This window comes from Carcharhinus amblyrhynchos, chromosome 1 (genome assembly GCF_965287045.1).
Source record: "Carcharhinus amblyrhynchos chromosome 1, sCarAmb.v2.hapA, whole genome shotgun sequence".
Lineage (NCBI taxonomy): Eukaryota > Metazoa > Chordata > Chondrichthyes > Carcharhiniformes > Carcharhinidae > Carcharhinus > Carcharhinus amblyrhynchos.
In genome coordinates, this window is record NC_137324.1 from 54224583 (window position 1) to 54238270 (window position 13688).

Below are 13688 nucleotides of genomic sequence, written 5' to 3' on the forward strand. Positions count from 1 at the left end.
CCCAGCTATTCACAATACACGTTAATGATTTGGGTGATGGAACAAAATGTAACATCTCAAAGTTTGCAGATGATACCACATTGGGTGGGAAGGTAAATGGTGAAGAGGATGCAAAAATCCTTCAGAATGATCTAGACAGGTTGGGTGAGTGGGCAAATCAATGGCAGATACAGTGTAATTTGGATAAATGTGAGGTTATTTTGGAGGCAAAAACAAGAAGGCAGGTTACTACCTGAATGGCTGTAAATTGGGAGAAGGGAGTGTGCAGCAGGACCTGGGTGTCCTTGTGTACAGTCACTGAAGGTAAGCATGCAGGTGCAGCAGGCGGTGAAGAAGGCAAATGGCATGTTGGCTTTCATTGCGAGAGATCTTGAGTACAGGAGCAGGGATGTGTTGTTGCAATTATACAGGGCTTTGATGAGGCCACACCTAAAGTATTGTGTGCAGCTTTGGTCTCCCTTTCTGAGGAAGGATGTTCTTGCTCTCAAAGGAGTGCAGCAAAGGTTTACCAGGCTGATTCCAGGGATGGCAGGACTGATTTATGACGGCAGATTGACTAGGTTAGGATTGTTTTTGCAGGAGTTCAGATGAATGACGGGGGATCTCATAGAGACTTATAAAATTCTAACAGGACTAGACAGGATAGATGCAGGGAGGTTATTCCCAATGGTGGGGATGTCCAGAACCAGGGTCTCAGTCTGAGAATTCAGGGTAGACCATTTAGGGCAGAGGTGAGAAGACATTTCTTCACCCAGAGAGTGGTGAGCCTGTGGAATTCATTACCACAGGAAGTAGTTGATGCCAAAATATTAAATGTATCCAAGAGGTGGCTGGATATAGCACTTGGGGTGAATGGGATCAAAGGTTATGGGGAAAAAGCAGGATTAGGCTACTGAGTTGGATTATCAGCATTATGGCAATGAATGGTGGAGGAGGCTCAAAGAGCCAAATGGCCTCCTTCTGCTCCTATCTTCTATGTTTCTATGTTTCCATGTAACAAGACATAAGAACATAAGAACATAAGAAATAGGAGCAGGAGTAGGCCATCTAGCCCTTCGAGCCTGCCCCGCCATTCAATAAGATCATGGCTGATCTGTCGTGGCTCAGTTCCACTTTCCCGCCCTCTACCCATAACCCTTAATCCCCTCTCTTATCAAGAACCCATCAACCCGCTTCTTAAAAATATTTAGCGAGGCAGCCTCCACCACTTCAACGGGCAGAGAATTCCAGAGATTCACCACCCTTTGAGTGAAGAAGTTCCTCCTCAACTCCGTTCTAAACCGCCTCCCCTTTATCTTGAGGCTGTGCCCCCTAGTCCTACTGTCTTTTTTGAGCGGGAAGAGTCTCTCCACCTCTATCCTATCCATCCCATTCATCATCTTATACGTCTCAATGAGATCTCCCCTCATTCTTCTAAACTCTAACGAGTACAAGCCTAGTTTATTCAGCCTCTCCTCATAGCTCAACCCCCTCAACTCCGGTATCAGCCTAGTAAACCTCCTCTGCACTCCCTCCAGGGCCAAAATATCCTTGCGCAGGTGCGGCGCCCAAAACTGCACACAGTACATTTGGCATTCCTATGCTGTGAGCAGTGTAGACTTATGAGGGAGCAATACACAATTGACAGCTGTTCTTTGCTTTATACGCAGTCTATGCAAAAAGTGTCAGTCATCCTAACTCAACATCACCAGTCTTTCAGGAAGATTTTGTTGTAATATTACTTCCCTCTGTCCCTCCACAACTATTTTCCTGAAGGTGCTGGTTTTTCTGGTGTGCAGCATCACCAGAATTGATGGCCCTCCACAGTCTTGTTCGAATGACAATTCCTCATAAATGAGTCTGGACATTATTGGTAATTTATCAGACTGTGGGGAACGGGAGGGTTGCTTATTTCTGAAGGTCACATCACATATCGTCCAATCAAATATTCTGTCTTCAACATTTTTGTCCCTAATCCACAAAAAATGTTCCAATAAAAATGGGGGAAAACATTCTTTGCACAACTATGATTTTTCTCCCTGGTTTTTTGAGACATTTTCTGTAAAATAAATCTTTAATTTCAGGAATGGGAGTGATTAGGAGGTGAGGTCAATTGTGGCGGAGACAGTGGCATTACAGGTGTGGCAAATTCAATCCACAAACTGCACTTTCCAGCAGGAATCCTCAGGTATCAAGTAATCAGGAGTGGGTAGTATTTTTTTTCTCTGTCTAGCTTGGAGACGTTGGGTGGAATTTTGGGGGGCGGTGACGGCGTTATCGCTAGACTGTTAATCCAGAAACTCAGCTGATGTTCTAGGGACCAGGGTTCAAATCCCATTACAGCAGATGCTGGAATGTGAATTCAATAAAAATCTTTAGAATTAAGAATCTACCAATGATTATAAAATCATTGTCAATTGCCGGAAAAACCCAACTGGCTCAACAATGTCCTTTGGGGAAGGAAATCTGCATCTTTACCTGTCTGGCCTACATCTGACTCCAGAGCCCCAGCAATGTGGTTAACTCTCAATTGCCCCTCCAAGTAAGGACAACTAGGTATGGGCAATAAATGCTGGCCAGCCAGCGACGCCCATGTCACATGAATGAATAAAAAAACTGCTGATCAAACTGAGAATCAGAACCTCCTGCTGAGATAAGTGCTTTTAAGGTTTTTGAAACTCAACCAAGCATTCAATTACAACATAATAACAGTCTTTTGGAAATGCCAATTAAAAACTCTGTTGAAAGTGTGGAACAGATGATCATTTCTCTCCTAAGGTAAAAGGTAAAATCATCATTGTCCCAGATGACCAAATGTTACTCTCCTCTTTGAGGGAACCATAGAGATACAGCATGGAAACTGGCCTTTCAGCCCAACTTGTCCATGCTGACCCAGTTTCCTAAACAGAGTTGACTGGTGATGATTTAACCTCAGGATCACCACACCTCTGGCGAGGAGCAAGGGTGAAAAGACAGAGCCTTCATGAATAACCTCAGCCAGTGTGAAAATTGAATCCACACTGCATCATGAACCAGATATCGAGCCAACTGAACTAATCTGGCCCCCTTTTTTTCTAACCGATACCAGATAAACTGTCCATTAAAATAATCCTGTAGATGTGTTTCTTTTTACTCTCACTGAGTGCTTTAATATGATTTTTTTTTCAAATCTAAAGATCAGCTGATTTTTAAAAAGACAGATGTTGACATTTAAACAAATCTTATTCACTTTTAAGAGTGGTCACGTCTACTCCATCAATTCACGATGCCCACACTCTTGATTAAGGATCTGGGAACAGGCAAAGTGGGATTTGTTTGAACTTAGCATTAAGTTGTACTGACTACTTAAGTGAAGTTTACTTTTTATATTAAATATAATTTGACTATTAATTCATGTTTGTATTGATTTTATTCATGCTAAGGAGAAAGCTACAAAAGTTTTTTGGTATTTTCCTTCACTTGGGAATCAGTTTATAAATTTGGTTATTTTGATTTATGGTTCACCCATGGAGAATGTAACAGGTGGGATTCTCCCAAAAGATTTCCATGTGTTGAATTCATGTAAAAGCTGGAATAAATCATGTTGAAAAATGAATCTCCCGCACTCTGTGCATCACTGAGTGCCCCAGCGTGAATCTCATGAAAAATCGGAAGCGGGTCATATTCTTGCTGGAGAGACCAGAAGCATAGCGCTGAGTGGGGCACTGCACATCTGTCAATCTGTCAGTGCTGAGATCAACGTATGCACTGTAGGCCCACACTGTTGACCTCCCAATCACTGGTCAACCCTGCGATCGCTCTGACCCCCCGATCACTGTACTTTGGGGAAGTACTCCAGGCAAGTACTTCCCTGGAGCGGAGAAGTCATGACATCTTCTCCAGAGCCTTCAACATGTCATCGATGAAGATGAACATCTCGCCAAGGCCATCCCCGCACCCCCACTTCTTGCCTTCAGACAACCTCACAACCTCAAACAGAACATTGCTCGCAGCAAACTAACCAGCCTTCAGGAGAACAGTGACCACGATACCACATACTCCTGCCACAGCCACTTCTGCAAGACGCGCCAGATCATCGACACGGATGCCTTCATCTCATGTGAGAACACCATCCACCAGGTACAGGGTGCATATTCTTGCGACTTGGCCAATGTTGTCCACTTGATATGCTGCAGGAAAGGATGTCCCGAGGCATGGTACATTGGGGAGACCATGCAGACGCTACAGCAATGGATGAATGAATGCCGCTTGACAATCAGTAGGCAGGAATGTTCTCTTCCTGTTGGGGAACACTTAAGCAATCAAGGACATTCAGCCTCTGATCTTTGGGTAAGCGTTCTCCAAGGCAGCCTTCATGACCCATGACAATGCAGACTTGCTGAACAGAAACTGATAGCCAAGTTCCGCACACATGAGAACGGCCTCAACCGGAATCTTGGGTTCATGTAACACTATTTGTAACCCTCACGGCTTGCCTGTGCTTGCAAAATCTCACTAACTGTCCTGGCTGGAAACAATACACATCTCTTTAACCTGTGCTTACCCCTCTTTCCACTCACACTGCCTGTATCTTTAAGACTTGATTACCTGTAAAGGCAGTCCAACCATTATCTTGTAAATTAAGTTTGTGTCAATATGTGCCCTTTGGTGAACACAACTCCCACTAACCTGATGAAGAGGCAGTGCTCTGAAAGTTTGTGCTATCAATTAAACCTGTTGGACTTTAATCTGGTGTTGTGAGACTTCTTATTGTGCTTTCAAAAGTGTCCAGGCCAGCCCTGAACAAACCCTTTGGCTGCTGTGATCTCTTCCCCTGCCCCCACTGGCAGCCCTGACACCTCAAATCCCTCACTCCGGTGGCCAGCCGTGATCACTGGCCTCTCTCCCTCTGTTACTGATCTGTATGCAGAGTGGCAGCAGGATCCTACCCACGCCCACTGATCTCCCTCCCAGAGACCCCACCCTCCCTACAGGCCCTGTCCCCCTGGCCCTACCCCTTTGGCACTGTCTGATGCCCAGTAGCCAGTGCCAAGGTTCCCCCTTTGCCCCTTGGAGAGTTCCAGGGAGCTAAGCTGGAAATACGCAGGAGGCACCCTCCTTACCTCAACCCTCTAGGGGGCCTCAATAATCCTCCTTCACTCCAGTAGGATTGGGCCGACAGCCCCCCGTTAGTGGGGTACTGTTGTGAACCCTGCTGGAGTAAAACACTCCTGGTGGGGGGAAGGGTGCGTGCGCAGGGGGAGGGGGGGCCGGGAGCAGTAGGAGGGAGAGAAGCTAGTGGAGGCTCCAGCCTGGGTCATCTAATCAGATATAAAAATTTAATTGACATAATTTATATAGCTGCGTGCCGATTTCTGGCCTGGAGTTGATGGCATCAGAAATCCAAAGACCGGAGACTTCCGGAGGTCCTGGTGACAAGCAGGAAGTCCACTAAATGGCCTCCACTTGAGTCTCCTGGCCCGCAGTAAACTGGGGGAAATCGCCCCCAACATCTTTCACCCAAAACCAATTTCAATCCAACCGTGTAAAACAAAACACAAAACTTAAAGAAGTACAAAAAGTAAGACAATAAATAATTTGTGTTTTGCAACTCCAACCAAAGATTTCATTAGTCAACAAAGCTGAAACCTGGGAATCTTCCAATAGAATCACAGGACTGTTGTGGTGCAGAAAGAGGCCAATTGGCCCATCATGTCACCAGCTCTCCAAATGAGCATCATGACTTCCTGCCCTTCCCCTGCCTTTTCCCTGTACCCCTGCACATTGTTTCTTGAATAGAAACAATCTTTCTTTCCTGTAATGTTATATTTCTACAATCTGTAACATTTCTGTAATCTGTTACATTTCTGTAATCTGTTACATTTCTGTAATCTGTTCCAATCATTAATCTTCAAATGTTCCCTTTCTGTAGATATGATGGAATTATAATTGGATTTCTCCCATTTTCAAGTCATTTTCACAGGCCCTATCAAATCCATTTATTTTTCTAATTGTAGGTTCTGCAAAGTTTCTTCCGGAAGTATAAAGTTAAGCAGAGCTTCAGAACATCCAATCCTACCTCATTTACCATTGGGTGCTTTTTTTTTAATCTGACAGTTCTGCGACATCATTAGCTCAGAAGCTATCATTTCCCATGCAGTATTGCATAATTATCAACCACATTTTCTAAATGCTTTATTTGACATTTTTAAACAATGACAGGAGGAAAATCCTCCTAATCTCTTCAAAAAGCAGCTCGCCTGAATCTTGCTAAATTTAGATTGTGCCTTGTCACTCTGTGTTCCCAAAATCTCCACTGTTGATTCTTCTCAATACTTTAATATCCTTGATTATATCTTCTCGCAATCTAATTTTCTCCAATGAAGTCAAGCGAAGCTATGCAAATCTTCTTTATAGTTAAAGAATATACACTTTCTCGAAATACTTTCTGAAAGTTAGATGCACCAAACAGAACTCATGAGATCAATGGAAAATTCTGATATACTTGGACTTATTAAGACTTCTAATATATCATTAACTTTGTGATAAAAGTTTCATATTGACCAGAAATTTTTGATTCATCAGGTTGACCCTGGTTCACTTTTCTTATAGCCCTTCTGTCATAACATATACATGTTTCCTTTTCTTTCATAATTGTACTTATAAGCCCAATCCTGGTGTGATGTCAATGGGACGCATGGCGGGGGGTCAGGTGTGTGGACAAGAGAGGGTGGGGGTTGGGGCCAGTTGGGAGTTGGAGCTGCTGTATACCACATTTCCTAGTCAGAGAACTATCCTGCCAGACCCCTTGCCTCTCCTCCATCTTCCGGATCATCCTCGGCCTAGTTCTCCACATTCTCCTGGACCTCCTCCTCCTCAGTCTGGTAAATCTTCGCTGTACTCCCTCTACAGCAAGGTCATTGTTCCTTAAATAAGGACACCAAAACTGCACACAGTATTCCAGGCAAGGCCTCACCAACTCTCTATAAAATTGCTGTAAAATATCTCCATCCCTATACTCAAATCCTCTCACTATGAAGGTCAACATACCCTTTGCCTTCATTATTGCCTGCTGTATCTGCACACTTACTCTTAGCGACTGATGCATGTGGACTCCAAGGTCTCGAGTCAACGGATGGGAGACTGGTTTGCATGATGGATTGGGCTACATTCACGACCTTTTGTAGTTCCTTGTGGGTCTTGGGCAGAGCAGGAGCCATACCAAACTAGAAAGAATGTTTTTTATGGTGCATCTGTAAAAATTGGTGAGAGTCATAGCTAACGTGCCAAATTTCCTTCGTCTTCTGAGAAAGTAGAGTCATTGGTGGGCTTTCTTAACTATAGCGTCAGCCTGGGGGGACCAGGACAGGTTGTTGGTGATCTGGATACCTAAAAACTTGAAACTTTCAACCTGTTCTACTTCATTCCTGTTGATATAGACAGGGGCATGTTCTCCTTTATGCTTCCTGAAGTCGATGACAATCTCCTTCATTTTGTTGACATTGAGGGAGAGATTATTGATGCCACACCAGTTCGCCAGATTCACTATCTCACTCCTGTACTCTATCTATACCTTGTTTGAGATCCAACCCACTATAGTGATGTCGTCAGCAAACTTGAAAATCAAATTGGGAGGTGAATTTAGCCACACAGTCATAGGTGTATAAGGAGTATGGTGGGGGGCTGAGAACACAGCCTTATGGGGCACCGGAATTGGGGATGATTATGGGGAAGGTGTTGTTGCCTATCCTTACTGGTTGCGGTCTGTGAGTTTGGAGATGAGGTTCATGAGAATAATGGTGTTGAAGGCTGAGCTGTAGTCAATAAATAGGAGTCTGACATAGGTGTCCTTGTTATCTAGGTGTTCCAGGGTTGAGTGCAGGGCCAGGGAAATGGTGTCTGCTGTGGACCTGATGCGGTGATAGGCAAACTGTAGTGGATCCAGGTAGTCCGGGAGGCTGGAATTAATTTGTGCCGTGTCTAGCCTTTCGAAGCACATCAAAATGATGGATGTCAGAACCACCGGCTGACAGTCATTAAAGCACGCTCCTTGGTTTTTTTTAGGTACTGGAATGATGGTCATCTTCTTGAAGCAGATAGGGACCTCAGATTGTTGTAAAATTTGCCATGCACATGTCCAAACACTCAGCCTGTCCAAATCACACTGAAGCACCTCTGCACCCTCCTCCCAGCTCACCCTCCCATGCAACTTTGTATCATCTGCAAATTTGGAGATAATACATTCAGTTCCCTCTTCCAAATCATTAATGTATTATGTGAACAGTTGGGGCCCTCACACAGATCCTTGTGGAACCCTACTAGTCACTGACTGCCGACCAGAAGATTCATGCCAACTCTTTGTTTCCTTTGCTAACCAGCTTTCTTCCATCTTTAACTTTACATATTGGTCTGTTGTGTGAGATTTTTTCAAAAGCCTTTTGAAAGTCTAAATTAATCAATCCACTGGTTCTCTTCAATCAACTCTACTAGTTACATCCTCAAAAAATTCCAATAGATTCATCAAGCATGATTTCACTTTTGTCAATCCATGCTCACTTTGTCTGATTATACCACTGCATTTTTTGTCCTGGTTACAAATTCAGTTTGCCAATCATCCCAAATGGATCCATTATTTTCCTTTGTCCATATAAGGAAATGTGTAGCAGATAGCTGTAGGGTCTGGCCAACCGGTAACGCATAAACAATCAAGATTGTAGTGGGCCATGCTTAACACCTCACTCAGGATAAAGGTAAGATAGTATTTGTGACCCAATGGCCTTATTGGACCCTAATCTGCATGCTTAAAAAAAGGACTTTATAGGCTCAGGTGGATTCCCTTTCTGTCTGTTCAGAAAAAGAGAGTAAATTCAGGCAGGTGAGATCATTTGCTCTTTTCCAAGCTCCGGATATCAATTTGTCTCTTACCTGTGCGCTACCAATTCATTTAGTGAGCATGTGAGCCATATAGAGTTGGAAGGTGTGAAAGTGTGCAACCACTATGTCAAAAAGGAAAAGATAGACAGAAAGCCACAGTGAAGGGGACACAAAGGACTGGAGGGTGGGAGAGGAACTGAAAAGCAGCTACATAAAAACACCTAGTACGTTAATGGCCACATAAAAAGTGAATCATGTCTAGTTCAACATCTTCAGTGTATGTCACACATTATCGAGGTACTGTTCCTATACTGATTCCAAGCTATCCATCTTTCTTAAAACATTATTGTTAATGGGAGATTTGTGCAGGAATAATGGTAAGAAAATGGTGGATAGATTGTAAATTATCCAAGGCTGCTGAAGACAGAATAAATTATGCTACATCATTTTATTAAAGTGCAGTGGGATATTAATTAGATTGGGAAAAGAATAAGAGCCATCTAACTCATTCAGAAAGTGCGACATCCAGGATAATGGAAGGAGACAATATATAAAATCAAGTAGCTTTGCAATCAGATTATAAAGGAGGGTGGGAATCCCTGACCTGTGACAGATGAAACTGAATTAAATGCATTAAGAGAAGCATTCATCATGGGTTAAGAAAGCAGTGCTGTCTTTGTTTAAAGCCCTATGAGTCATTCTTTTTGTCTTTATACCGTTCCTTTCCTCTCTTCCTTTTCAGCATCACTCATTTCCAATCCTCTTTCAGCAGGAAGGCTGAGAATGGCACAGCACAGCTCCTGTGAGCCCTTGCTCAGCAAGCACTCAGTGCATTCACAATGGCTGGGAGCAGGAAAGAAATCACAGATGAAAGAACTAAAGAAAAAGCCATCAGGGCGGCATGGTGACACATTAGTTAGCACTGTTGTTTCTCAACATCAGGGGCCCAGGTTCAATTCCCGGTTTGGATCACTATCTGTGTGGAGTCTGCATGTTCTGCCCGTGTCTGCATGGGTTTCCTCTGGGTGCTCCTGTTTCCTCCCACAGTCCGAAAGACGTGCAGGTTAGGTGCATTGGCCATGCTAAATTCTCCCTCAATGTACCGGAACAGCCACCAAAGTGTGGCGACTAGGGGATTTTCACAGTAACTTAATTGCAGTGTTAATGTAAGCCTATTTGTGGCACTAATCATTAAATAAATAAATTTAGCACATGCTGGACTTGGGATTGAGTAAGTCCAAATTGAGAGGTCTTGGCTATAAGCTGCTTTTTTACACATACTTCAGAGGAGTCTCTGAATGCCTGATAATGAAACAACTGGGCAATGTGGTTGATGGCATCGAGATCTCAAAGTAAAAGCAAAATACTGTAGATGCTAGAAATCTGAAATAAAAACAGAAAACACTGGAGAAACTCAGCAGGTCCAGCGGCATCTGTGGAGAGAGAAACAGAGTCAGGTCCAATATGACTTCTTCAGAATTGAAGAAGAGAGTCACACTGGAAAAAAGGAAGAGTCACATTGGATTCAAAACAATAACTCTGTTTTCTGTCACCACAGGTGCTGCAGATCTGCTGAGGTTTTTCCAGCATGTTCAGTTGTTAAATCCGGATCACAAACCCTGTCATTGAATGAGAGAACATTTAACTTTTTTAAACAAAGGTCTTTTAATGTTGTCCCTGGACCAACCATGGAAAAAAATCCTTTCCAAAACCAGGAACAACCGAGGATATTTCAACAGGAGATAGCTTACAGTAAAATAGCGCGGTTGCTGGAAAAGGGCTCTGGTGAAGGGCCACCTAGACTCGAAGCATTGGCTCTATTCTCTCACTGCAGATGTTGTCAGACCTGCTGAGTTTTTCCAGCAATTTCTGTTTTTGTTTGAGAAGAAAGATCAACTTGTAAGCTGAATGCAAAGGGTTAAGTATGCTGTGAGCAATGCTTTTCCCTGCATGTCTAGCAAGAGACTTAGTGGCTTGTTAATCAATATTCAAAAGCTTTGAAAACCCCAGAGGCTGCTTCTTAAGACTTAAACTTTCTCTGGCTCAATGACTTCCCAAAATCCCCACTGATTTTAAGACTGCAAAGTAAACTAATCATGTGCTCGCATCCCTGCCTACCTCACGTCAGTGAAGATGCTCCAGATGTCAAGTTTTAATAACTGTTGGAACATCTGTACTTCAGAATATAAATAATGAATCTCTGAATTGAATTTTAGATATGTTTGCGGTTCTACAGGGTGTGTATACCAGAAGATTATTGAGCACACAGCTGCGTGGTTTGATTGTATATGATATTTATCTAATGGGTGAACTAAATAAGGATCAAATCCAAAATTGGTTTATGATGGTGGTCTACACACAAGAAAAATCTGAAGTTTAATATGCTCAATAAGCTCTCTGTTTGTAAATCACAAAGCCATATGATTAATGCAGGTGGAATCATTGAATCATAGAATGGGTAGGGCACAGAAGGAGGCAACTCACCTAATCCCACACTTCCATCTTTTCCCCATGGGACTGTAAATATTTCCTATTCAGGTAATTATTAACTTCCCCTTTGAAAGCCACAACGTTCTACGTCCACCACAATATATTCCAGATCCTAGCTGCTTACTGAGCAGAATAAATTCCTTCACGATTCTCAAATCCAGTCCTGCTAACTTGTCAACATTAAGGCCAGCTAACCTTTCAAATACTTCCATGAATTTCTAACCCATTCAGTTCCTCAACTCCTCTTTCACCATGGCTTTGGAAGCATCTTCTTCCTGGTAAAGACAGTTGTGAAGGATTGAATTAGTATCTCAGCCATGTCCTCTGCCACCAAGGTGAAAATCCTCATTTTGGCCCCTAATTGGCACCCAATCCTCCTTTTACTAACCTTTCACTGTTCAGATGCTCATAGAAAACTTTGAAAGAAATGCATCAATTCTTAATAAATAATTAAACCCATCACTTGGCCTTTAATAAAAGGGATCAAATAAATCTTGGAGATGGATTTTTGTGTGCATTGCCTGGGCAGCAGTCTGGAGAGCAGTCTGCCCGTCCCTGATAGAAACAACCTAATTTTTAACCTATTGGTTTCAATGAAGTGGGTTCTGCAATAGTCAATCAGCCTTTTTATATCACAACCTGAGGAATTGAAGACAAAAATGCACTCCTTGATCACTATCTGTTGTTCATCCCTCATTTTGTTTTCTTGGAGTGGTCTCTGCCATTCCTTTAAAATATATTTTGCCATCTTGGCCATACATGGGAATCTTGGGGTTCAAGTCCATCACTCCCTGAAAGTGGCCACACAAATAGATAGGGTGGTGAAGAAGGCATATGGCATGCTTGCCTTTATTGATTGGGGCATTGAGTACATGAGTCAGGATGTCATGTTGCTGCTTTGGTTAGGCTGCACTTAGAATATTGTGTTCAATTCTGGTTGCCACATTACAGGAAAGATGTGGAGACTTTGGAGAGGGTGCAGAAGAGGATTATCAGGATGCTGCCTGGATTAGAGGGTATAAGCTATAAAAAGAAGCTGGACAAACTAGGCTTGTTTTCTCTGGAGTGGCGGAGGCTGGGGGGAGACCTGATAGTAGTCTAAAAAATTATGAGAAGCAGAGATAGGATTGACAGTCAGAATCTTCTTCCCAGAGTTGAAGTGTCTAACAGGAGGGGGTATGCACTTAAGTTGAGAGCGGGAAAGTTCAAAGAAGATGTGAGGGGCAAGTTTTTTTGCACAGAGAGTGGTAGGTGTCTGGAAAACATTGCCAGGGGGTGGCAGTACAGGCAGATATGATGGGGGCGTTTAAGGAGCTTTTAGATAAGCACGTGAATATGCAAGGAATAGAGGGATATGGACCAACGGCAAGCAGAAGGTGTCAGTTTAATTTAGCGTCATGTTCGACACAACATTGTGGGCCAAAGGGCCTGCTCCTGTGCTGTACTGTTCTACGTCCTATGTACCTGTTCCAATGAAGGTCCTGACCTATTAATGTTAACTGGTCTTTCCAGATATTTGCCCCACAGTGGATTTCCAGCATGTTTCATATTTACTTTGGATTCTCAGCTTTCAATTCTTTTCATTTTATCTCTGAACATAAATGGCGACTTGAAAAACATTTTGAACAGGTTCAAAAATAAGTGAGCTGGACTTAATCAGATTAATGTAACATGGCATGTCATGGTATTATGGATGGTCTCACAGAAAACATTTAGGCAAAGCAGTAAAATAAAATTATCTTAATTAGTTTGCTTGCATCTCCTGTTCATTGGTGTCAGAGGGATTGCTGAGAAAGCATTCCATTTGTATATGGGTGAAAAGATGACAACTTTGGGGCTTAAAGGTGAACATGCCCAGCTTTAAATTCAGCACCCAAGAGGAAGAGTTATTCAGTACAGCACTAGCTCTAAAAGTGTGAATGAGAAAATGATATAAATCAGGAAATAGATCAATGGAGTAGAAAATGTTCCCAAAAATACAGCTTGTAAAATAGTGAACTATTTATTGTGCTTACCATCAGACAGTGTGGTGACCAGCACATCCTGGGTGGAGACGCCTGCTCCATGTCTGTTGAAAGCCAAAACTCGCAAACTATACTTGGTGAATTTCTTTAGTCCTTCCAGTTTATACGTTATATGATCCACATCAACACTCTGAAACGGGGTGAAACAACACAACTCATTATCAAATGGACAACAAATGCATTTTACTCAGAGTCATTACAACAACTCTTAACACCTAGCCAAATATGGTCACTGGCATACTGTTGCACTAGTAGATTTCCCAAATGGCATCCTTTTTAAAATGATGAAGAGGCTGAGCCTGTCTTTCCTCAGAGCACATTATTGAGTTTATTGGGAGACTT

General features: G+C 42.8%; 1 protein-coding gene across 1 annotated transcript in view; it reads right to left on the minus strand.

Moving 5' to 3' along the window:
- The window catches only part of dcc (DCC netrin 1 receptor), an 844821-nt gene that overhangs the window by 265416 nt on the left and 565717 nt on the right, over positions 1 to 13688 (minus strand). Inside the window, exon 11 of the mRNA XM_080199927.1 lies at positions 13338 to 13476. Within this exon, the coding sequence (XP_080056053.1) occupies positions 13338 to 13476 (139 nt within the window). The remainder of the gene's footprint in view (positions 1 to 13337; positions 13477 to 13688) is intronic.